At 37.1% G+C, this 26,124-nt stretch overlaps 1 protein-coding gene across 4 annotated transcripts in view; it reads right to left on the bottom strand.

The window, feature by feature from the left end:
• CWC27 (CWC27 spliceosome associated cyclophilin) overlaps positions 1–26,124 on the bottom strand; it is a 258,775-nt gene that overhangs the window by 99,635 nt on the left and 133,016 nt on the right. The window contains exon 12 of one of the 4 annotated variants that reach the window (XM_030927527.1): positions 19,645–20,763. The exons of 2 other annotated variants lie outside the window; for them this stretch is intronic. In XM_030927527.1, coding sequence (XP_030783387.1) covers positions 20,651–20,763 — 113 coding nt within the window. In that variant the 3' untranslated portion in view covers positions 19,645–20,650. Of the gene's footprint in view, positions 1–19,644; positions 20,764–25,210; positions 25,700–26,124 lie in introns of those variants that run through there. One more of the 4 variants, XM_030927530.1, reaches the window with a different exon arrangement.

Genomic DNA, 26,124 nt, shown 5'->3' with positions numbered 1-26,124 from the left:
TCTCCTTCCTTTCCTGTTTGGACTGAAACTCAGACGCTAAAAAACATTCACCTGAAAATTTTTTTTTCAAGTTTTGTTTTGTTTTGAATTTATCAGGTATATTAATCAGGATTCTCCAGTTACACAACCAATGTGTGTGTGTATGTGTGTGTGTGTGTGTGTGTGTGTCTGTGTGTGTGTCTCTCTCTCTCTCTCTCTATATATATATATATACAAAAAAGAGATTAATGGAGCCCAAGAAGTTTCAAGGTCTGCAGTCAGCAATCTGGAGACCAGGAGAGCCAATGATGTAGTTCCAGTTTGAGTTCAAAGGCCCGAAACCCAGGAGAACTGATACTGTAAGTTCCAGTCTGAAAGCCAGCAGGCTTCAGACCCAGCAAGAGTCAATATTTTAGTTGAGTCTGAGCAGGAAAAGACAAATGTCCCAGCTCAAAGAAGTGAGGCAGATGGAGTTCCTCCTTATTTGCAGGAGGGTCAGCTTTTTTGTTCTATTCAGGCCCTCGATTATATGAGGGCCACCCACATTAGGAAGGGCAATCTGCTGTACTCAATCTACCAATTCAAATGTCAATTTTATCACCAAACACCTTCACAGACATACAGAGAATAATGCTTTACCAAATACCTGGGCACCCCATCACCCAGTGAAGCTAACAAATAAAATTAACCAACACATCGGACTAAAAGGTCTCTGTTCCTTCCTTGGAAAAACTAACAGAATTCAATTTTCCTGAAGCAGTTGAGAGCAATGGAATATGCATATAAAGAAGATACTGCCAGATTCCCTACATGGACAAGGAAATATGCCACCTAATGCCAGAGGCTCTAGTGCCTCAGTTTGTCTCCTCTAGTCACAATATGTATGCAGAGGGCTACCGAAGATGGATGGCACCTTGGATGAGAACATGGGTAGAAGTAGTGAAAATGCAGGGGAAGAGCTGGACATCACAAAATACTGCAAAATTAATCTCCCAGCCCATCATATAGTTATTAGAGAACACAGTCAGTTTTGTAGAAGAATGAGAACACAAGCCTTATAAGTACATGGGAACTTTGACTATCTCTTTAAGCAGCTCAGGGTAAAAGGTGATAACATCCCTATTAATCCTTCAAAAATACCACTTGAAGTCCTGAACCTGAAGATCACCTTGCAACAAAGAGCTACTGGTCAGTACAAGTCATCTACTACTACTACTACGACTACAACTATTATTACTACTACTGCTACTACTACTACTACTACTACTGCCACCAAAGTTATCACATATTTCAGAGGCTACATACTGTAACCTCGCAATAAACAAATGAACATGCCAATTTTACAGATAAAGAAAGTGAGGCTAAGAGAGGCCACGTGTTATAGGTATGTTTTTGTTTTCCAAGTATGTTTTTGACTTCCTCTTCTGATAACAGATTCTGCCCCTGACGACAGAGTGACCCACGATCAATCAGCAAGTAGTATCTGTCTGGGGAGCTGGGTGTTCAAAAAGGCTGGAAAGAAGCTAAGTGAGCTATCTGATGATAGAACCTAGAACTAGTACAAGAGTTTCTGCACTGGAGGCTCTGGAGTTGTCCCTGGTCTTTCCGCACCTCCTGAAGTGTAACTATTTAGTGCTTAGTTTCATTTTGTGTGTTACCTAAGTATCCCATCTTGTGGCTTAAATTGTACTTGGTTATGGCCAAGAAATGTGAATACATGGATACATTGTATAATTTATCCAAGATCACATAGGCCTAAATTGGAAGAGTTGACTCAAACCTAGGTTTGTCTGACTTTTAAGGCTGTACTCTTAACCATGATACTCCACTGGCTTTTGAAAACTGGTATTCTGTAATGCTACCTGCCACCAAAAGAAAGTAAAGCATTCTCTTGATTTTATATTTTGGATTCTTTTGCAAAATTTTGGAAGATATTTAAGCAAATATGGAAAATCTTGTAAAATTAGTCTATAAAATATAACTTCATTGTTGAAAGGGAAAATCTTTAGTGGACATATTAAAGTTGGGTTATTTGAATGTTGTATAGAAGGAACAGCCAAAGGTATAAGAAAATGGTACTTGAACTTTGCTCTTTCTCAATCAGTGAGACGAAATGAGAACTAAACCTTGAAAAGCCTTCCAGAGAAGCAGATGAACAAAGTGAAAAGAGCACAGGCTTTCTGTTACAGGTAAATACAATAGAAAGAACAAAACATTCAGATTCTTCCAGCTCCACAATTATATTACATAATCAACGCAATCTCTCCATGATACAGGTTTTCTTATTTGTAAAATGGAAAATTAGTACATATTTTTATAGGGTTGTTGGGTAAGAATTAAAGTAAATAATACACGTAAAGCTTTTACTATAGAGCTTGGCATATAGTAAGCATTTATGAAATGGTAGTTGCTATTATTGGAGCTGTCATTAAACTGAGTCGTGATGATGCTTGCAGGGCCAACCAGAGAAGGCTGCTGAGAGGACCCTGGGAGTAAGACATAGTTGGGAATCAAAAGGATAAAAATACCTAATGGATAAGAATGTTTAGTTATTTGTTAGCATCTCTTGCCTGTGTGTGTGTATTTAGTCTTGTATGCATTCTTTAAATGTAACAGAGATACTGAAAAGTACACAAGTTAAAAAGGTATATAGCTCAATGATTTGTCACAAAGTGAACACTCAAATCAAGCAGTTCTGTTGTTTGCCAAACCTCTTGCAGAAGCATCCCTGTTGCACGTCCCATTTATTAACCTCTCCCTTCGCTATAAAAGTAACCATGATCTTTCCCTATGGGACAATCACAAACATTCTTTTCTATATAATTTTATCACTTAAGCATGTGCTACTAAACACTACTACCTAATTTTTGCTATTGTAAATATACAAGCCTATACTACCACTTGCAAAAAGTATTTGAACACCAAGTCAGTGAGTTCTTGAACAAACAAGGAGGGGCTACAGGAAAAAAAAAAACAAAACAAAACAGTGTTTCTTCTGAAAACAAAAACAAACTACATTTTTTTTTCAGATATTTGCCTAGTAATACTAAATAAACAAACACAAAACCCAAACCCAAAAAACACTACTTAATTTTGCTTGTTTTCTTGTGCATATTATATAAAATGAAATAACATCATCTATATTCTTTTGTGTCTAGCTAGTTTTGCTCAACTTTATGTTTGTGATTTACCCACATTGCTGCATGCAGCTATAGTTCCTTCATTTTCACTTGTATATAGTATCCCATTGGATGAGTATACCACAATTTTTACCACTCTGTTGATGATAGATATTTGTGCTGTTTCTTGTTTCTGACTATTAAAAATAATAACACTGAACACTCCTGTACATGTGCACACATGTCTGATAATTATGTATGTAAGGGTAGAATCAGTGAATCATGGACTGTATTTTTAACTTTGGCAGAAAATGTCTACTGTTTTCTAAAGAGGTTGCATCAATTTACACTCCTGACACCAGAGGATGAGAGTTCCAATGCTCCACATTCTCAGTAACAACTGCTACCGTTAATCTTTTTAGGTATTCTGGAGAATGTGTGGTTTGGCTCTAATTTGCATTTTCCTGAATACTCATGAAGTTGAATAAATTTTCATATGATTAGCGGACATTAGATATTTTCCTTTGTGAAGCGCCTAGTGAAGTCTCTTTCCCATTTTTCTTTGGGTTATTTATTTCTCTTATTGATTAATAATCACTCTTTAGATATCCTGGCTATGCTGTATATTTCCTCTCCCATTTTGTGGCTTGCCTCTTCACTTATGTCGGGTATCTTGCTGAACAGAGGTTCTTAATTTTAATAGAGTAAAAGTTCAGCAAATGTTTCCTTTACGATTACTTTTTCTTATATCTTAATCCTTCAATCTCCACATGAAGGTCATAATGACATTCTCCTAAAATATTTTCGAGAAGTTTTATTGCTTTGTCATTCACATGTAGATCAACAGTCTATCTGGAATTAGTTTTTATGTCTGGTGTGAGTTAAAAGTCAAGTATTTTTCTCTCCTCAAATTAATTATCCTCTAATTCCAGCACCATCATGGAAAACATCCTTTTTCCTTGCTTTTCAGCACTACCTTTATGTGTGTGGGTCTGTTTCAGGCTCTTTATCCTATATCACGAGTCTATTTGTCAGTCATCATATGAATGCCACACTGTCTTATAACAAGTCTTGATATTAGATAGACAAAATTGTCTATCTCGTTTTTGACTTTTGTTTTTTCCTCAATCTTGACTGTTTATGCTGCTTAGATTTTCCTATAAACTTTACAATAGGCTTATCAGGTTCTACAGAACCTGTTAGATTTTGATTGAAATTGCATTTAAACTACAGAACAGTTTAGGGGAAATATCTTTACAGTAATGAATCTATCCAATCCATAAACAATCTATGTCCCTCCATTTTATAGACAATCTTCAATATTATTCAATAAGGCTTGAAAGTGTTCTGTATCCTGTATGTCTGTATAGTAATTCCATGGTATTTGACATTTTTATGGTACTGTAAATAGAATTTCTTTCAAAATTTCATTTTCTCAATCTTTGTTATTTCCATATAGAAAATACAGCTGAGTTATGTATACTGAATTACTGAATTTATACTCAGCTATCAGGTATAATCACGTTAATTTTATAATTTTTCTATAGATCCTTTTGGATTTTGTATGCACATAATTGTATCTGAGCAAGAAAACAGTTTCTTCCTTTTCAAACCTTTTACTTCTAATTATTGCCTTATTACACTGGCTGGGATGTCCATTAAATCATTATGAATATAATAATGTTGAATAAGAGGTTATAGTGTGTGTTATTTGATAGTTCCTACCACACCATTAAGTATAATACTTGCTGTAGGTTTTCTGTAGGGCATACTACTGTCCTATTTCTAGTGTGCTAGAACATTTTATTAAAATCATGAATTGAAAAAACAAACAACCCCATCAAAAAGTGGGCAAAGGATATGAACAGACATTTCTCAAAAGAAGACATTCATACAGCCAACAGACACATGAAAAAATGCTCATCATCACTCGCCATCAGAGAAATGCAAATCAAAACCACAATGAGATACCATCTCACACCAGTTAGAATGGCAATCATTAAAAAGTCAGGAAACAACAGGTGCTGGAAAGGATGTGGAGAAATAGGAACACTTTTACACTGTTGGTGGGATTGTAAACTAGTTCAACCATTATGGAAAACAGAATGGCGATTCCTCAAGGATCTAGAACTAGAAGTACCATATGACCCAGCCATCCGATTACTGGGGATATACCCAAAGGATTATAAATCGTGCTGCTATAAAGACACATGCACACATATGTTCATTGCGGCACTATTCACAATAGCAAAGACTTGGAATCAACCCAAGTGTCCATCAGTGACAGACTGGATTAAGAAAATGTGGCACATATACACCATGGAATACTATGCAGCCATAAAAAAGGATGAGTTTGTGTCCTTTGTAGGGACATGGATGCAGCTGGAAACCATTCTCAGCAAACTATCGCAAGAACAGAAAATCAAACACCGCATGTTCTCACTCATAGGTGGGAATTGAACACTTGGACTCGGGAAGGGGAACATCACACACTGGGGCCTATTATGGGGGTGGGGAGGGGGGAAGGATGGCATTGGGAGTTATACCTGATGTAAATGACGAGTTGATGGGTGCTGACGAGTTGATGGGTGCAGCACACCAACATGGCACAAGTATACATATGTAACAAACCTGCACATTATGCACATGTACCCTAGAACTTAAAGTATAATAAAAAAAAAACAAAAAAACCCCCCCAAAAAAACAAAAACAAAAACAAAAAGAATAAATGATCACCTTGTAAAAAAAAAAAAAAAAAAAAAAATCATGAATTGGCCAGGAGCGGTGGCTCACGCCTGTAATGCCAGCAATTTGGGAGGCCAAGGCGGGCGGATCACAAGGTCAGGAGATCAAGACCATTCTGGCTAACACGGTGGAACCCCGTCTCTACTAAAAATACAAAAAAATTAGCCGGGCATGATGGCGTGTGCATGTAGTCCCAGCTGCTGGGGAGGCTGAGGCAGGAGAATGGCGTGAACCCAGGAGGCAGAGCTTGCAGTGAGCTGAGATTGTGCCACTGCACTCCAGCCTGGGTGACAGAGCAAGACTCCATCTCAAAAAAAAAAAAAAAAAAAAAAAAAAAAAAAAAAAAATCATGAATGCATGCTGAATTTTCTCTCCTTCTATCAAAATGATGAAATGATTTTTTCCTTTGGCTCTATTAATGTGATAAATTATATTGATCTATTTTGATTGCTAAGCCAAAACTGCATTCCTAGAATAAATTCAAATTTGTCAGGATGTATGATGTATTATTAAAAGATTCCCTTATTTAATATGAAAGTATTTTGCTTTGAATTTAAGGAGGGTAGTCTATAGTTTTCTCATATTTATCTTCACAAGGTTTTTGTTATCAAGATATGTTGGCTTCATAAATCGAATAACAAATTGCTCTTCTGCCCTTTTCCTGTTCTCTGGATGAGTTTCTTTAAGATTGGTGTTATTTAAGAGTTTTAAATTATAAATTTGATTTCTCTAAGAGTAAAATTCAGAATTCTATTTCTTCTTAGATCAGTCTTGGTAAATGCAGTACTTCTAAGGAGTAGAAGGTTGTTTATAATAGATTTTGAGACCATTTTTATGTTGGTGGGTCCTGTAATTAAATCCTTTTTAAAACTCGGCAGGGTGCGGTGGCTCACGGCTGTAATTCCAGCACTTTGGGAGGCCGAGGTGGGCGGATCATGAGGTCAGGAGATTGAGAACATCCTGGCTAACATGGTGAAACCCCGTCTATACTAAAAATACAAAATAATTAGTTGTGCATGGTGCTGGGCGCCTGTAGTCCCAGCTACTGGGGAGGCTGAGGCAGGAGAATGGCATGAACCCAGGAGGCGGAGCTTGCAGTAAGCCAAGATCTTGCTACTGCACTCTCCAACCTGGGCAACAGAGCGAGACTCCACCTCAAAAAACAAAAACCAAAAAACAAACAAACAAACAAAAACTTATGATTAGCCGTACCTTCTTTTTTTCTTATTCAATCTCATTAAGAGTTTATCAATACGATTAGTCCTTAAAAGAATCAGTTTTTGGCTTGGTCATCCCTATACTACATGCATTTTTTTTCTACTGCACTAAGTTTTGCTTTTATTGTTTATTATTTCCTTCTTTCTTTAGGTTTAACTTCCTGTTCTATATAAAAAAATTTCTTAAAAGGTCTACTCAATCTTGTCTTTGAACACCTTGTACAAAGTAAGCATATTTATTTTAAAGTCTCTTTCTGATAATTTCAATATCTGAAGTCCCTTTAGGACTCTTTCTATTTGTTGTTTCTGCTGGGTTTGGTCAACTAATTTTGTCTCTTTGTGCACCTGGCTATTTTTTATTGTGTGTTGGACCCGTATTTGCCAAAGTGCTTACAGAAAAAGTGGTGCTTAGGATATTATTTTCTCCCAGTGAGGATTTTCACATGGCTTCTACCAGTGCCTAAAGGCACTGACAATCCAGAACCACCTTAATCCAATTTCAGGTACTGAGATGATTTGAAACTATATACCTATACAGGTCTGTCTACTTTCAGTTAACATTTACTACTAGAGAAAAGCCTTTAGATAGCCAGACCCAAAGTGAGATATATTTACAAACATCCCCTTAGCAGGCCCTGGACTTCAGTTACTATTCCCTCTTCTCAAGAGACTGTTAAAAACACCACAGTACGTTTTAGACTCACAACTATACCCTCTAAATTCAGTAGATTTTCCCATGGAAAGGGTTGCCCCAAACTCTGATCCTCCATTCTCCACTGGCCTTTAGCCTTGAAATTCTTAACTTTTCTTATCAGTTCTCTAAAGTCTTACAGAGATTTATTTTTAAAAGAATTTTAAATATTTATTCAGCTCTTCTAGTTATTCTGAGTCCAAATTATGTGGTCTGCCTTTCCTGAAAGCACAAGACTCCTCACACTGCCTCAGCCTTTCATGATTAAGCCATATGTCTTAGTTAATTCCCCACTCTATACTAATATTTCTATTTATTTGTAAAATAGTAAAATATTTTACTCTGTGACTACAGGTTAGAGGTAATATGGGTGCATTGGACAGCGATCTACAGTCCAAGCAGGTCAAATGAGACAAGTGAAGAACAAGAGAGAGATAAAATGTAATGATTGTTAAAATGGAGGAAGGAAAGCGCTGGCATCTGAGAATCAATCCACAAGTTTACAGAAGATCAGAGAAATGTTCAAAGTGTCAATAGAATTTCAGTGCTGTCTGCTTCAAGATGGCCGAATAGGAACAGCTCCGGTCTGTAGCTCCCAGTGTGATCGACGCAGAAGACAGGTGATTTCTGCATTTCCAACTGAGGTACGTGGTTCATCTCACTGGGACTGGCTGGACAGTGGATGCAGCCCACAGAGGGCAAGCTGAAGCAGGGTGGGGCATTGTCTTACCCGGGAAGCACAAAGGGTCGGGAGATTTCCCTTTCCTAGCCAAGGGAAGCCATGACAGACTGTACCTGGAAAAACGGGACACTCCTGCCCAAATACTGTACTTTTCCAAAGGTCTTAGCAAATGGCACTCCAGGAGATTATATCCCGTGCCTGGCTCAGCTGTTCCCATGCCCACGGAGCCTTGCTCATCTGCTAGTGCAGCAGTCTGACATTGACCTGTGAGGCAGCAGCCTGGCAGCGGGAGGGGTGTCCGCCATTGCTGAGGCTTGAGTAAGTAAATGAAGCAGCCGGGGAAGCTGGAACTGGGCGGAGCCCACCACAGGTCAGTAAGGCCTGCTGCCTCTGTAGACTCCACCTCTGGGGGCAGGGCATAGCTGAACAAAAGGCAGCAGAAACATCTGCAGTCTTAAACGTCCCTGTCTGACAGCTCTGAAGAGAGCAGTGGTTCTCCCAGCATGGTGCTTGAGCTCTGAGAACGGACAGACTGCCTCCTCAAGTGGGTCCCTGACCCCCATGTAGCCTGAGAGCACCACCCAGTAGGAGCTGACTGACACCTCATACAGGCGGGTGCCCCTCTGAGACGAAGCTTCCAGAGGAATGATCAGGCAGCAATATTTGCTGTGTTGCAATATTTGCTGTTCTGCAGCCTCTGCTGGTGATACCCAGGCAAACAGGGTCTGGAGTGGACCTATAGGAAACTCCCAACAGACTTGCAGCTGAAGGACCTGACTGTTAAAAGGAAAACTAACAAACAGAAGGGAATAGCATCAACATCAACAAAAAAGTCATCCATGCCAAAACCCAATCTGTAGGTCACCAGCATCAAAGATCAAAGGTAGGTAAAACCACAAAGATGGGGATAAACCAGAGAAGAAAAGCTGAAAATTCTAAAAACCAGAGTGCCTCTTCTCCTCCAAAGGACAGTGGCTCCTTGCCAGTAACAGAACAAAGCTGGATGGAGAATGACTTTGACGAGCTGACAGAAGTAGGTTTCAGAAGGTCGTTAATAACAAACTTCTCTGAGCTAAGGAGGATGTTTGAACCCATCGCAAGGAAGCTAAAAACACTGAAAAAAGACTAATAGCTAACTGGAATAAACAGTGTAGCAAAGACTTTAAATGACCTGATGGAGTTGAAAACCATGGTACAAGAACTACATGATGCATGCACAAACTTCAATTGCTGATTTGATCAAGTGGAAGAAAGGTTATCAGTGATTGAAGATCAAATTAATGAAATGAGAAGACAAGATTAGAAAAAAAAAAAAAGTAAAAATAAACGAACAAAGCCTCCAAGAAATACGGGACTATGTGAAAAGACCAAATGTATGTTTGATTGGTGTACCTGAAAGGGACGGGCAGAATGGATCCAACTGGAAAACACTCTTCAGGATATTATCCAGGAGAACTTCCCCAACCTAGCAAGGCAGGTCAACATTCAAATTCAGAAAATACAGAGAACACCACAAAGATACTCCTTGAGAAGAGCAACCCCAAGACATATAATCGTCAGATTCAACAAGGTTGAAATGAAGGAAAAAATGTTAAGGGCAGCCAGAGAGAAAGGTAGGGTTACACACAAAGGGAAGCCCATCAGACTAACAGTGGATCTCTCGGCAGAAACTCTACAAGCCAGAACGGGGGCGGGGGGGCAATATTCAACATTCTGAAAGAAAAGAATTTTCAACCCAGAATTTCATATCCAGCCAAACTAAGCTTCACAAGTGAAGGAGAAATAAAATCCTTTACAGACAAGCAAATGCTGAGAGATTTTGTCACCACCAGGCCTGCCTTACAAGAGCTCCTGAAGGAAGCATTAAATATGGAAAGAAACAACTGGTACCAGCCACTGCAAAAACATGCCAAAATGTAAAGACCATCGATGCTAGGAAGAAACTGCATCCACTAATGGGCAAAATAATGAGCTAACATCATAATGACAGGACGAAATTCACACATAACAATATTAACCTTAAATGTAAATGGGCTAAATGCCCTAATTAAAAGACACAGACTGGCGAACTGGATAGAGTCAAGACCCATCAGTGTGCTGTATTCAGGAGACCCATCTCACATGCAAAGACACACATGTCTTTGCACAAAATAAAGGGATGGAGGAAGATCTACTAAGCAAATGGAAAGCAAAAAAAGCAGGGGTTGCAATCCTGGTCTCTGATAAAACAGATTTTAAATCAACAAAGATCAAAAGAGACAAAGAAGGCCATTACATAATGGTAAAGGGATCAATTCAACAAGAAGAGCTAACTATCCTAAATATATATGCACCCAAAACAGGAGCACATAGATTCATAAAGCAAGTCCTTAGAAACCTACAAAGAGACTTAGACTCCCACACAGTAATAATGGGAGACTTTAAAACCCCACTGTCAATATTAGACAGATCAATGAGACAGAAGGTTAACAAGGATATCTAGGGCTTGAACTCAGCTCTGCACCAAGTGGACCTAATAGATATCTACAGAACTCTCTACCCCAAATCAACAGAATATACATTCTTCTCAGCACCATGTTGCACTTATTCCAAAATTGACAACATAGTTGGAAGTAATGCACTCCTCAGCAAATATAAAAGAAGAGAAATCATAACAAACTGTCTCTCAGACCACAGTGCAATCAAATTAGAATTCAGGATTAAGAAACTCACTAAAAACCACACAACTACATGGAAACTGAACAACCTGCTCCTGAATGACTACTGAGTAAACAACAAAATGAAGACAGAAATAAAGATGTTCTTTGAAACCAATGAGAACAAAGACACAACATACCAGTATCTCTGGGACACATTTAAAGCAGTGTGTAGAGGGAAATTTATAGCACTAAATGCCCACAAGAGAAAGCAGGAAAGATCTAAAATCGACACCCTAACATCACAATTAAAAGAACTAGAGAAGCAAGAGCAAACAAATTGAAAAGCTAGCAGAAGACAAGAAATAACTAAGATCAGAGCAGAACTGAAGGAGATAGACACACAAAAAACCTTTCAAAAAATCAGTGAATCCAGCAACTGGTTTTTTGAAAAGATCAACAAAACTGATAGACCACTAGCAAGTCTAATAAAAAAGAAAAGAGAGAAGAATCAAATAAATGCAATAAAAAATGATAAAGGGGATATCACCACCGACCCCACAGAAATACAAACTACCATCAGAGAATACCATAAACACCTCTATGCAAATAAACTAGAAAATCTAGAAGAAATGGATGAATTCCTGGACACATACACCCTCCCAAGACTAAATAGACTAAATCAGGAAGAAGTTGAATTTCTGAATAGACCAATAACAGGCCCTGAAATGGAGGCAATAATTAATAGCCTACCAACCAAAAAAAGTCCAGGACCAGACAAATTCACAGCCAAATTCTACCAGAGGTACAAAGAGGAGCTGGTACCATTCCTTCTGAAACTATTCCAATCAATAGAGAAAGAGGGACTTTCTCTAACTCATTTTATGAGGCCAGCATCATCCTGATACCAAAGCCTGGCAGAGACACAACAAAAAAAAGAGTATTTAGCCTGATATCCCTGATGAACATCGATGCAAAAATCCTCAATAAAATACTGGAAAACCGAATCCAGCAGCACATGAAAAAGCTTATCCACCACGATCACGTTGGCTTCATCCCTGGGATGCAAGGCTGGTTCAATATATGCAAATCAATAAATGTAATCCATCACATAAACAGAACCAATGACAAAAACCACATGATTATCTCAAAGATGCAGAAAAGACCTTCAACAAAATTCAACAGCCCTTCATCCTAAAACTCTCAATAAACTAGGTATTGATGGGACGTATCTCAAAATAATAAGAGCTATTTATGACAAACCCACAGTCAATATCATACTGAATGGGCAAAACCTGGAAGCATTCCCTTTGAAAACCGGGATAAGACAGGGATGACCTCTCTCACCACTCCTATTCAACATAGTGTTGGAAGTTCTGGCCAGGGAAATCAGGCAGAAGAAAGAAATAATGGGTATTCAATTAGGAAAAGGGGAAGTCAAATTGACTCTGTTTGTAGATGACATGATCGTATATTTGGAAAACCCCATTGTCTCAGTCTACAATCTCCTTAAGCTGATAAGCAACTTCAGCAAAGTCTCAGGATACAAAGTCAATATGCAAAAATCACAAGCATTCCTATAAACCAGTAACAGACAAACAGAGAGCCAAATCATGAGTGAATTCTCATTCACAATTGCTACAAAGAGAAAAAAATACATAGGAATCCAACTTACAAGGGATGTGAAGGACCTCTTCAAGGAGAACTACAAACCACTGCTCAGCGAAATAAAAGAGGACACAAACAAACGGAAGAACATTTGATGCTCATGGATAGGAAGAATCAGTATCATGAAAATGGCCATACTGCCCAAGGTAATTTATAGATTCAATGCCATCCCCATCAAGCTACCAATGACTTTCTTCACAGTATTGGAAAAAACTACTTTAAAGTTCATATGAAACCAAAAAAGAGCCCATATAGCCAAGACAATCCTAAGCAAAAAGAACAAAGCTGGAAGTGTCATGCTACCCAACTTCAAATTATACTACGAGGCTATAGTAACCAAAACAGCATGGTACTGGTACCAAAACAGAGATATAGACCAATGGAACAGAACAGAGGCCTCAGAAATAACACCACACATCTACAACCATCTGATCTTTGACAAACCTGAGAAAAACAAGAAATGGGGAAAGGATTCCCTATTCAATAAATGGTACAGGGAAAACTGGCTAGCCACATGTAGAAAGCTGAAACTGGATCCCTTCCTTACACCTTACACAAAAATTAATTCAAGATGAATTAAAGACTTAAATGTTAGACCTAAAACCATTAAAACCTTAGAAGAAAACCTAGGCAATACCTAGGCAATTCAGGACATTGGCATGGGCAAGGACTTCATGACTAAAACACCAAAAGCAATGACAACAAAAGCCAAAATAGACAAATGGGATCTAATTAAACTAAAGCGCTTCTGCACTGCAAAAGAAACTACTATCAGAGTGAACAGGCAACCTACAGAATGGAAGTAAATTTTTGCAATCTATCCATCTGACAACGAATATCCAGAATCTACTAAGAACTTAAACGAATTTACAAGAAAAAAACAACCCCATCAAAAAGTGGGCAAAGGATATGAACAGACACTTCTCAAAAGAAGACATTTATGCAGCCAACAGACACATGAAAAAATGCTCATCATCACTGGTCATCAGAGAAATGGAAATCAAAACCACAATGAGATACCATCTCACACCAGTTAGAATGGTGATCATTAAAAAGTCAGGAAAAAACAGATGCTGGAGAGGATGTGGAGAAATAGGAATGCTTTTACACTGTTGGTGGGAACGTAAACTAGTTCAACCATTGTGGAAGACGATGTCACGATTCCTCAAGGATCTAGAACTAGAAGTACCATTTGACCCACTGATCCCATTACTGGCTATATTCCCAAAGGATTATAAATCATGCTACTATAAAGACACATGCACATGTATGTTTATTGTGGCAGTATTCACAATAGCAAAGACTTGGAAACAACCCAAATGTCCATCAATGATAGACTGAAGTTAAAGTATAATAATAATAAAAGAATTTCAGTGCTACATCTAGACCAATGTTCTTTGGACTCATGTATCTTAATTTGTAAAAAAATTTTGAGCATTCACCCCCCAAAATTTGTATATCTATTCAAATTTATATAAATTATGTGCATTACTAGTCTTGATTTTTTTTGTTCTTTCATTCAGTCTTTTATTTTCAGATTAAAAGATAAACAGAAATAGAAGTTCAGACACTTTCTCCCTATACTCTAACGGGCCATCTCTGTGCCATTTTGGAGACCACTGTTCTAAAAGACAGAAAGTAAAGAAACTGGCCCTGCATGGACCAGAAGTCGGAAAAGTTGGGAGGAGGTTGAAAGATTTGATCTAATGGTAAGTAACATGATCCTATTAAGGGCATCTTAGCTTGAGTGTGGAGAAGGCAGTAATCATGAAGCCGGGCCAGGAAAGAAAAGATACATATTCATCAGCATTTTTTTTTTTTTTTTTTTGAGATGTACTGTGGTTCTGTCGGTCAGGCTGGAGTGCAGTGGTGCGATCTCGGCTCACTGCAACCTCTGCATCCCACGTTCGAGCAATTCTCCTGCCTCAGACTTCTGAGCAGCTGGGACTCCAGGCATGCACCACCATGCCCGGCTAATTTTTGAGACCGGGTTTCACCATGTTGGCCAGGCTGGCCTCAAACTTCCTGACCTCAGGTGATCCACTCGCCTTGGCCTCCCAAAGTGCTGGGATTATAGGCATGAGCCACTGTTTCTGGCCCATATTTATTAGTACTTTAAAGGGGCATACAGAGCTGTTCTAGTATCTTCAGATTACATGCAGATAGGTCTTACAGTTAAATTCCTATGAGCTGAAAGATATCTTAGGAAGTCATCTATTCCGATCCTTATCTGAGTCATAGTTGCATTCAGTGTGTTTATCAGTCAGTTTTGGAATTCTGGGTTGCTATCTGTGGTAGTTAAAGTATGTCTATAGTTTCTTTGAAGGGATTTAAAAGATGAAGACTAACTCTCCTTCCCTTGAATGTGGGTAGACTTAGTGACATGTGTCACTTTAGAGAATAGTTAATAGCAGGCATTGTAGCTTTCTCAGGCCTCCTCTTCTTCCCACCATACCAAAGGAATCACTTGTTCTGGGGAAACCCGATACCATATCATAAGGGTAAGAAAGCATCACTATGGAGAGGTCCATATGGTGAAGAACCAAGGCTTCCTGTTAATAGCCATGAGAATGAGTCATCTTAGTAGGTTCTCTAGCTAAATCAAGTCTTCAGATTTATAGCCTTCATCAACATTTAGCCTACAGCCTCATAAGTTGCAAAACTTCTCAGCTAAGTTGTTCCAAATTCCTGATCCATAGAAACTATGAAATATTTAATTTTTTTTTTAAGCCTCTTAATTTTGGAGTCATTTGTTATGCAGTAATAGGTAAGTAATACAGAATTTTGGTATTCCGGGGTGGGGTGCTGACCTAAAGAAAAACCTAAAGTATGTGAATGGTTTGAAACCTTGTAGTGGGTAGAAGCTAGAAGGACTTGGAAGAATTTGTTAATGAAAACTTGGAGACTCTTAAACTGTTTGTAGAAGCATGGTGGCCTTTGAGGAGACTGCTCATGAAGGCTTAAAGCAAAGTGAATGCACAAGGATGTTCGCCGTAGCATTATTCATAATAGCCAAGAGGTGGAAAAAAACACACATGTCTTTCAAGTGATTTAGTGGATGAACAAAATGTGTTATACAATGGCATATTATTTGGTGATAAAGGAACTAAGTACTGATACTTGATATAATGTGGATAAACCTTGAAAACATTAAGCTAGGTAAAATAATTTAGTCACAAAAAACTAATGTATAATGTTAATGGGTGAAACTGTGAGGGGTGGCAGAAAGGAGGGTATGTGGGAACTCTATCATCTAGGTTTTAAGCCCCATATGCATTAGGTATTTGTCCTAATGCTCTCCCTCTCCTTGCCCCCGACCCCTCAACAAGCCCTGGTGTGTGATGTTCCCCTCCCTGGGTCCATGTGTTCTCATTGTTCAACCCTCACTTATGAGCGAGAACATGTAGTGTTTGGTTTTCTCCTCCCGTGTTAGTTTGCTGAGAATGATGGTTTCCAACTTCATCCATGTCCTTGCAAAGGACATGAACTCATTATTTTTTTTATGGCTGCACAGTATTCCATGGTGCATATGTGCCACATTTACTTTATCCAGTCTATCATTGATGGGCATTTGAGTTGGTTCCAAGTCTTTGCTATTGTAAATAGTGCTGCAATAAACATACATGTGTATGTATCTTTATAGTAGAATGATTTATAATCCTTTGGGTATATACCTCGTAATGGGATTGCTGGGTCAAATGGTATTTCTGGTTCTAGATCCTTGAGGAATTGCCATACTATCTTTCACAATGGTTGAACTAATTTACACTCCCACCAACAGTGTAAAAGTTTTCCTATTTCTCCACATCCTCACCATCATTTGTTGTTTCCTGACTAAAAGTCCATCAATTACAAAAGATAATACCATTTATGGTGCACAAAAATATAAAATACGGAGAAATCTGACAAATATATACAAGACCTCTACATTGAAAACTACAAAACAGTGCTCTGGGAAATTAAAGATGATCTTAATAAACTGAAAGATATAACACACTCATGGATGGTACTACCCAATAGTAGTAAGATGTCAATTTTCTTCAAATTGATTTATATATTCAATGTAATCCCAATGAAAATTCTAGCAGGCTTTGTTTGTAGAAATTGATTAGTTGATCCAAAATTTACATGGAAATGCAGATGACCTAGAACAGACTAAACAACTTTAAAAAATGTTGGAGGACATACACTTGACTTCAAGACTTATAAAACCATAGTGATCAAAACACTAGTATTGATGTAAAGATAGACAAATAGATGAATGGGACAGAATAGAGAGTATAGAATAAACCCACGTATATATGGGCAATTGATTTTCAACAAAAGTTCAAGGTCAATTCAGTAGGGAAAGGATTGTCTTTTCAATAAATGGTCTAGACCAAACAGACATCAACATGGAAATATGTGTACTTTGATCCATACTTTGCACTACAGTTATGCCCTATTTAACAATGTTTCAGTAACCAATGGACTGCATACACAAAGATGGTGTCATAAGATTAATTATAATGGAGCTGAAAAATTCCTATGACCTGGTGACATTGTAGCCGTGATAATGTCGTAGAGCAACACATTACTCATGCGTTTGCAGTGATGCTGGTGTAAACAAATCTACACTGACAGTTTTATAAAAGTATAGCATATACAATTATGTACAGTACATAATACTTGATAACAATAAATGACTATATATTTATTATCCTGTAATTTTTATTGTTATTTTAGAGTGTACTCCTACTTATAAAAAGAAAATTTTAATTGTAAAATAGCCTCAGACAGGTCCGACTGGAGGCATTCCAGAAGAAGGCATTGTTATCATAAGAGATGACAGCTCCATGCACGTTATTGCCCCTGAAGACCTACCAGTGGAACAAGATGTGGAAGTGGAAGACAGTGATACTGATGATCTTGACCTTATGTTGGCTTAGGCTTTGCTGTGATTTTGTCTTCTTTTTAAGAAAAAAACTTTAAAAGGAAAAAAAAGTTTCAAAGTAGAAAAAAGCTTACAGAATAAAGATCTAAAGAAAGAAAATATTTGTGAATATTTTTGTACAGTTGTACAATATGTTTGTGTTTTAAGCTAGGTGTGATTACAAAACAGTCAAAAGTTAAAAATTAAAAAGTTTATAAAGTAAAAAAGTTATAGTAAGCCAAGATTATTATTAAAGAGAGAAAACATTTAAATACATTTAGTGTAGCATAAATGTACAGTGTTTATAAATCCTACGGCAGTGTAATGTCCTAGGCCTTCACATTAACTCACCACTCATTCTCTGACTCAGAGTGACTTCCAGTCCTGCGAGCTCCATTCATGATAAGTGCCTATACAGGTATACCACTTATTATCTTTTATACCTTTTTTTTTCTTTTTTTTTGAGATGGAGTCTCATTCTGTCACCCAGGCTGGAGTGCAGTGGCACAATCTGGGCTCACTGCAAGCTCCGCCTCCCGGGTTCATGCCATTCTTCTGCCTCAGCCTCCCGAGTAGCTGGGACTACAGGCGCCTGCCACCACACCCAGTTAATTTTTTGTATTTTTAGTAGAGACAGGGTTTCACCATGTTAGCCAGGATGGTCTCGATCTCTTTTATACCATATTTTTACTGTACTTTTTTTATGTTTAGATATGTTTAAATACACAAATACTTACCTGGGTAAGCCTGCAATATTCAGTATGGTAATATGCTGTATAGGATTATAGTCTAGGAACAATAGTCAATACCAGGGGTATCCAATCTTTTGGCTTCCCTGGGTCACATTGGAAGAAGAATTGTCTTGGGTCATACATAAAATACGCTAACACTAACGATAGCTGATGAGCTAAAAAAAAAAAAAAAAAAAAAAAAAAAATCACAAAAAAATCTCATGATGTTTTAAGAAGGTTTATGAATTTGTGTTGGGGCACATTCAGAGCTGTCTTGGGCCGCATGCGACCCACTGGCCACAGATTGGACAAACTTGGGTCACACCATATACCCTAGGTGTATAGTAGACTATACTAGCTAGCTCTGGGCAAGCTTTGTGTAAGAACACTCTACAGTGTTTGCACAACGATAAAATCACCCAGCAACACATTTCTCAGAATGTATCCCCATTGTTAAGGGATGTGTGACTGTATATATAAACATTAAGTCAAAGTGAATCACACCTTAATGTAAAATCTTAAAACTAAAAAATTTCTTAAAAAAAACCACATAGAAGATCTTTGTGACTTTGAGTCAGGCAAAGATTTCTTAGATCCAATAACTTGATTCAAAAATGAAAAAAGTTAGTAAGTTAGACTTTCCCAAAATTTAAGTTTTGTTTTTTGAAAGACACCATTAAGAAAACAAAAAAAAAAAAAAAAAATAAGCTACTGTTTGAGAGAAATATTTACAAATCATATATCTGATAAAGGATTTGTATCCAAAGAATATAAAGAAGTCTCAAAATTCAATAGTAAATAACAAACAACACAATAAAAAATGGATAAAAGGATTTGAATATATACTGCACCAAAGAATATATACGGATGACAAACAAGCACATGAAATGCTCAACATCATTATTAATTAAATGTAAATCAAAACCACAAAGTAACACTGCAAACTATTAGAATGGCTAAAATTAGAGAGTGACCACACCAAGTGTTAGCAAGGATACGGAGTTAACAGGATAGTTTATGCACTACTTGTAGGGTGTAAAATGGCACAACCAGTTTGGAAAACAGTTTGGCAGTTTTCAAAAAGTTGAACATACACCTATCACATTACTTAGCCATTCCACTTCCAGATATTTGCTCAAGCAAAATAATAGTATATGGTTATAAAATACTTGTCGTATATCTATATAATGGAATACTACTTAGCAATAAAAGGAATAAACTACATATATACAACATGGATAAATCTGAAAATGCATATTTTGATTGAAAGAAGTTAGACAAAAAAGTACATAGAGAATATGATTTCATTTAAATAAGATTTAGAAAATACAACTATTTTATAGTGGTAGAAAACTTTAGTGGTTGCCAGGGGATCAGAGAGGGGGTTAACAAGGGGCATGAGAACATGTTGGGCCTTGAGGAATATGTTCACTATCTAGATTGTGGTGACGTTTTCACAGGTATAGACATATGTCAAAACATGCCAAATTGTTCACTTTAAATTATTCTGCAATAAAGCTATTACAAATGTTTTTGTTTCTGTTCAAATCACTGTTTGTGGATTCCATCTCTTGACTGGGCCCTTTCTGCTACATACCATCAAATCACATTGTACTGTTTCATAATAAGTTCATAGCTCTTATCTGGAATTTTGCCCATTATTTAAATGTGCATCTGTGCTCTTCATGTTATCATAGATTCATCCTCAAAAAATTGTCTTTTTCATGGTTATTCTTTTTCCCCTTAGTTTACAAACAATGTGATTATTCACTTAAGCAAACACTTAACAGTTTCATTCATTACTTCAGCAACTGTTTGTTGAATGCTTATTATTTTGCCCATTACTATGCAAAGTATTAGGCATATAGAGATGAATCTATGGCCCCTGCTCTGCCAGGCACCTTTCCAACTACTGTTATACTTATTGTCCTTCATTTTGCAGTGGAATCTTATTTGTCTCTCAAAACATAGCTCAGATACTTGGTCAAGCTTTCCCTGACCCAATAGACTACTGCCTATTTGGTTCTTCCTAGGATTTTGTCTATATTATATAACAGACTCTGCTAATTTTCTCCCTGGATTCAGTCATCCCTTTCACCTTTTAGTAAAAGAATCAACCCCATATATCTCCCATCCTTGATATTTAGTTAGCCAGCCATGTGGACACCCAACTGGAGACTTTATTCCTCAGCTTTTTTTTACAGCTAGGTATGGTCATGTGATTTCAGTACAATACGGTAAGAGTGAAAGTGCTTCGTGCAACTTTTGGGTCATCTCCTTAAAGATGAAGTCACCAGTCTGGTACTTGCTCTTTCCTCTTCCCTGTTGCTGGAATATAGACATGGAGGTGGGTCCGGTTGAATCATGTGGTCAATGATAACACCTTAGGAGATGGCAGAAAGACAAAAATGAAAAAAACTTAGGTCCTTAAATACCTGCTGGTTCTGAAGCGCTCCTCCTGAACGGTTCTGCATGAGAGAAATAATCCTCAATCTTATTTAAACATGGCATTTTTTGAGTCTTTATCCATCTGTCTACCTCTCTCTCCCTCTTTCTTTTTTAACAGCAACTTCTTTTGTAGCTAATAAAACTAGCACTATTAATAGAAATTTCACTAATGACACTCCTTATACATAGCAACTAGATCTTGCTTTCTCTGCATTAGAAAGACATCTGGGGAAAAAAAAGTGACAAATGTCTAATACAACAAAGTCACATCAATTTTCTGGCTATCTACTATGTGTAAGGATTAAGAAGTTATACTTCTGGTCATTTTAATTATTATAACCCAGTTCTAAAAACTGTTTTCTATTTTACTGATTTCTGCTCTTTATTCCTTTCTTCCTTCTACTTCATTGGGCTAATTTTGCCTGCTTTTTGTATTTTTTTTTTTTTTTTAGGGCTTCTTTACATAGGGAACTTCTACAGTAATTTCCTGAAATATTAGCATCTAATGCAATAACTGCTTCTAAGTACTGCTATGGCTGCATTAACATACTTGGAAACCAGTAACTCTAAAAGCAATTGTTACTAATTCCTAACAACTGCATTGTGTCAGAAGATGTAGTCTGTTTAAAAACAATCCTCTGAAAATTTTCTTTATTTATGGTCCATTATGTGGCCACTTTCTATAAATGTTTCAAGAGAGCTAGAAAATAATGTGTATTCTGAAGCAATATTCCCTTTTGTACATTATATCAAACTTGTTAATTGTGTTTTTGTACATTATATCAAACTTGTTAATTGTGGGGTTCAAATCTTCTACATTCTTATTAAATTTTAACATGCTTTAATCAGTTACTGAGAGAACTATATTAAAATCTCTCACTATAATGTAATTGCTTACTTATTCTAGGTCTACCAATTTTTGCTTCATATATTTTGAGTACATGTTATTAGGTCTATGCAAGTTAGGGATTATTAAATTTTACTGACAAATTGAGGTTTTTGTGTTATGTGGAGATTCTATGCCTAGTAATACATTTTGTCTTAACAATTTGATTGTCTAATTTTTAAAATTATTATACTTTAAGTTCTAGGGTACATGTGCACGATGTGCAGGTTTGGTACATAGGTATACACATGCCATGTTGGTTTGCTGCACCCATCAACTCATCATTTACATTAGGTATTTCTCCTAATGCTATCCCTCCCCCTATCCCCCACCCCCGACCGGCCTTGTTGTGTGATGTTCCCTGCCCTGTGTCCATGTGTTCTCATTGTTCAACTCCCACCTATGAGTGCGAACATGTGGTGTCTGGTTTTCTGTTCTTGTGGTAGTTTGCTAAGAATGATGGTTTCCAGCTTCATCTATGTCCCTGCAAAGGACATGAACTCATCCTTTTTTATGGCTGCATAGTATTCCATGGTGTATATGTGCCACATTTACTTTATACAGTCTATCATTGATGGGCATTTGAGTTGGTTCCAAGTCTTTGCTATTGTAAATAGCGCTGCAATAAACATACATGTGCATGTGTCTTTATAATAGAATGACTTATACTCCTTTGGGTATATGCCCAGTAATGGGATGGCTGGGTTAAATGGTATTTCTAGTTCTAGATTCTCACTCTGTCACCCAGGCTGGAGTGCAGTGGTACAATCTTGCCTCACTGCAACCTCCGCCTCCCGGGTTCTAGCAATTCTCCTTCCTCAGCCTCCCCAGTAGCTGGGATTACAGGTGCACAACACCACGCCTGGCTAATTTTTTGTATTTTAGTAGAAATGAGCTTTCACTGAGTTGCCCAGGCTGGTCTTGAACTCCTGAGTTGAGGCAATCCACCCACCTTGACCTCCCAAAGTGCTAGGATTACAGGCATGAGCCACCGCACCTGGCCTGATTGTCCAATATTTTTAAGATGTTTCTTACATAAGTAGCATATGATTGAATTTCCAGTTTGACAAACGTAGTTTTTTAGGTGAAGTATTTGACTTTTTGCATTATTTCAATACAATTATTGATACATCTGCATTTTACTTCTCCTATGTCTTATGCCATCTTTTTTTTTTTTTTTTTTTTTAAATATCCTGCCAGTCCATGTTTCTTTTTCTTTCCTTTCTTATCCCCTTTGGGTTGATTTTTTTTTTTTCTAATTCCATCTTTTCCTCTACTGGTTTGGAAGTTAATACCCTTTCTTATCCTGTTAGTAGTTTCCCTAAAAATTTTAACATGTATAATTAATGTCTTAAAAACCACAGTTTATCTTGTGTTTTTACCTTCTTCCCAAACAATACAAGGGCCATAGAATGCTTTTCCAAGCACCTTTTACCTGCTCACCAAAGTTGTATACCATGTTCTTATGTATTTTAATTTTACCTTTATTGTTTAACATAAGACATTGTTATTGTTGTTTTATTCCTTCAATATTTATTTAGATTTATTCATATATTTACAACTTTCCATGTTCCTAACTCTTTGTATTATAGGTCTTACATCTGGGCTCACTTATCTTTTGCCATAAGTATGTCCTTTAGAATTTCCTTTGGTGAAGGTCTGCAGGTAGCAATGTCTTTCAGTTTTTGTTTGTCAGAAGGACATTTCCCTCAGTCCACTGAAGATAAGATTCTTCCTTATGTCCTCACTTGTTGCTGTTGAGAAATCAGCTCTTGCTTTTTTAATGGTAATATCTTTTCTGTCTGCTTTTAAGATATCTTTGTGTTGAATGCTCTGAAGTATTACCATAATGTATCCAGTACTGAATTTATTTTTCTTTATCCTCTTTTAGTTTTGGGGAGACTTCTTCATTCTGTAAAATTGATCTCTTCATTAGTTATATAAAATACTCAGTATCATCTCTTCAAATATTGCCTCTATTTGCCCTTTGGTCTCCTCCTAGAATTTGATTAGACTTTATTAGATCTTCTAGGTTCCCTATTTCTTTTTGGGCTGAGTTCTAAATAATTTTTTTAAATGCTATCTTTCAAGTCACTAATGTTCTTTTTAGCTATGTCAAATTTGCTATAAAATATGTCAAGATTTTAAGGTTAACTATAATATTTTTCATTTCTACATCTTTTTTGTTTTTAAATCACATGTTCTTTATATTTTCAAGCCTATCATTTCTTGAAATATATTACATACACTTACTTAACATTTAGTGTCTGAATAAATTCTGAACTTTTTGTGGATCTCATTCTGTTGTCTGAAGTTTCTACTAGCTTTTGGTCAGAATGTCTGCATTCAATGCATATGTGTCTTCTGAGCTGTTCTTTTTCTTTTTATACTTTCCTTGAGGACTGGGAATGAAAGTAGGATTCTCCTGGAAAGATTTATGTTTGTTTGTATCAGGCTTCTGTAGGCACTTAAGATTGAGGACCATTTCCAACTAAACTCTTTTATTGTTTGTTATTGCATACAAAATTGTTCATAATTGTCAAAACTTGAAAGTGACCATGATGCCCCTCAAATTTTTTCTTATATGAATTTTCTGTGTTCTGATCCTTTTTTTTTTCCTGTTAGTTTGTTGGTCTTTTATTACAGATCTAAAGCACTTTTTCACATATCATATGGTATAGATGCTGTTCATATTTTTCTCTGATGCATAAGGAGACTGCTACATTGCATAGGGTGCTCACATATTGTCTGTGAACACATATTGCTCATATTTTCCTCCAAGACTATCACTGCAACTAAATCCTTGGCTGGAAGATTTGGAGACTACTCAGGCAGTGTGAATTTAGACTTCTAACTGATGGGAAGGCTGCCTTGTTGCTAGAGTTCCCAAGAGATGCTCTTGTTCCCAAATATTTTGTGCCATGATTCAAGATAGGTTCCCTTGTAGTCCACTGATGGAAATGAGGTGACCCTGCTTATTTCTAATTGTTCCTGCCACTAAGGATGTGTTCCTTTGGGCTCTCAACTACACAGAATAGTCTTGTTAGACCCTCCCTATCTTGGGAAAACCTTAAGCTTTACATTATCTTCCCTGAACTTTGTGAGATTTCAAAAAGCAATGCTCCAGTTCACTCAATTTAACAAATGTCCTTAGGGTTAAAGCCTGACTTAGTGCTCCACTTACTTATCTTAGTTCATACCTTTATTTATTCCCTGACTTAAGTATTCCTTGCATTTTTACAAGTCATAGGAACATATGAAAAAAATATTTTTGTATTATATCCAACATTTTTCGTTGTTTTTAGTGAGGGGATCAGTTTGGACTCCTAGGCTGCCATAGTGACAGAAATTGATGTGTTCCATTACATAACAATTTTTTGTCATTCATTCCCAAATTACATGTGTAATCTTTAAAAAGGTATAGGTTTATGATAATAATATGCTCTCCAAAAGACTCTAAGTTTGCCTAGGGGGGTTTTAGAAACAATTATTCCAGCCAAAACCAAGGTGGATTTTAATAAATACTAATTAAAACTTTATATAGACCACATCCACTCAAGGTTGGATCATTCTGAAAAACAAGTAGTAGAAAGGGCACTGGACACAAATCTAAGGGTCCTGAGTCCTAGTTCTATTACTTTGCTGTGTAATATTGGGTAAGCACCTTAATTGGCTAGCTCTAGGTTTCCTATATATATAAAACGGAGGGACCAGGTGTGGTGGGTCATGCCTATAATCCCAGCACTTTGGGAGGCCAAGGTGGGTGGATCACGAGGTTTGGAGTTCAATACCAGCCTGGTCAACATAGTGAAACCCCATCTCTACTAAAAATACAAAAAATAGCTGGGTGTGGTGGTGGGCACCTGAAATCCTGGCTACTTGGGAGGCTGAGGTAGGAGAATCGTTTGAACTTGGGAGAAGGAAGGTGCAGTGAGTTGAGATCATGCCACTGCACTCCAGCCTCAGTAATAGGGCGAGATTCCGTCTAAAAAAAAAAAGGAGGGGTTGGCCCAGATGATCCCTTCAGGACTGTGATTATTGCACAGAAGTAACAGATACAAATAGAGCACACCCAAGATGAGAGTTTCTAATGAGTAAGACATTCGTTAAGGTTAGCTTACTTTCACATTTTAACATACTGCAGCATAATGTTTTAAACAAACTTACATTCTGGCATGGCCATATTCTTCTTAAAAAAGTCAATATAAAATATTTTTGTATATCAAAATGATTCTCAATGATTTCCCAATATTTGGGCATCTTGTTAGTTTTCTGAGAACTTCAGTATTCCTTTTCTTCTTTTTGGCATTTCAAATTCTTTAATGTAGCTATTAACATAATTTAGGGAGTATCTGAGTTTTGTGTGAAAAAATACTAACACTCAAAAGCTGCAACTGTACCATCTGCCTG

This window comes from Rhinopithecus roxellana, chromosome 3 (assembly GCF_007565055.1).
Source record: "Rhinopithecus roxellana isolate Shanxi Qingling chromosome 3, ASM756505v1, whole genome shotgun sequence".
NCBI lineage: Eukaryota > Metazoa > Chordata > Mammalia > Primates > Cercopithecidae > Rhinopithecus > Rhinopithecus roxellana.
Note: the sequence above shows the minus strand (reverse complement) of the source record. Positions and strands in the feature narration are given on the sequence as shown.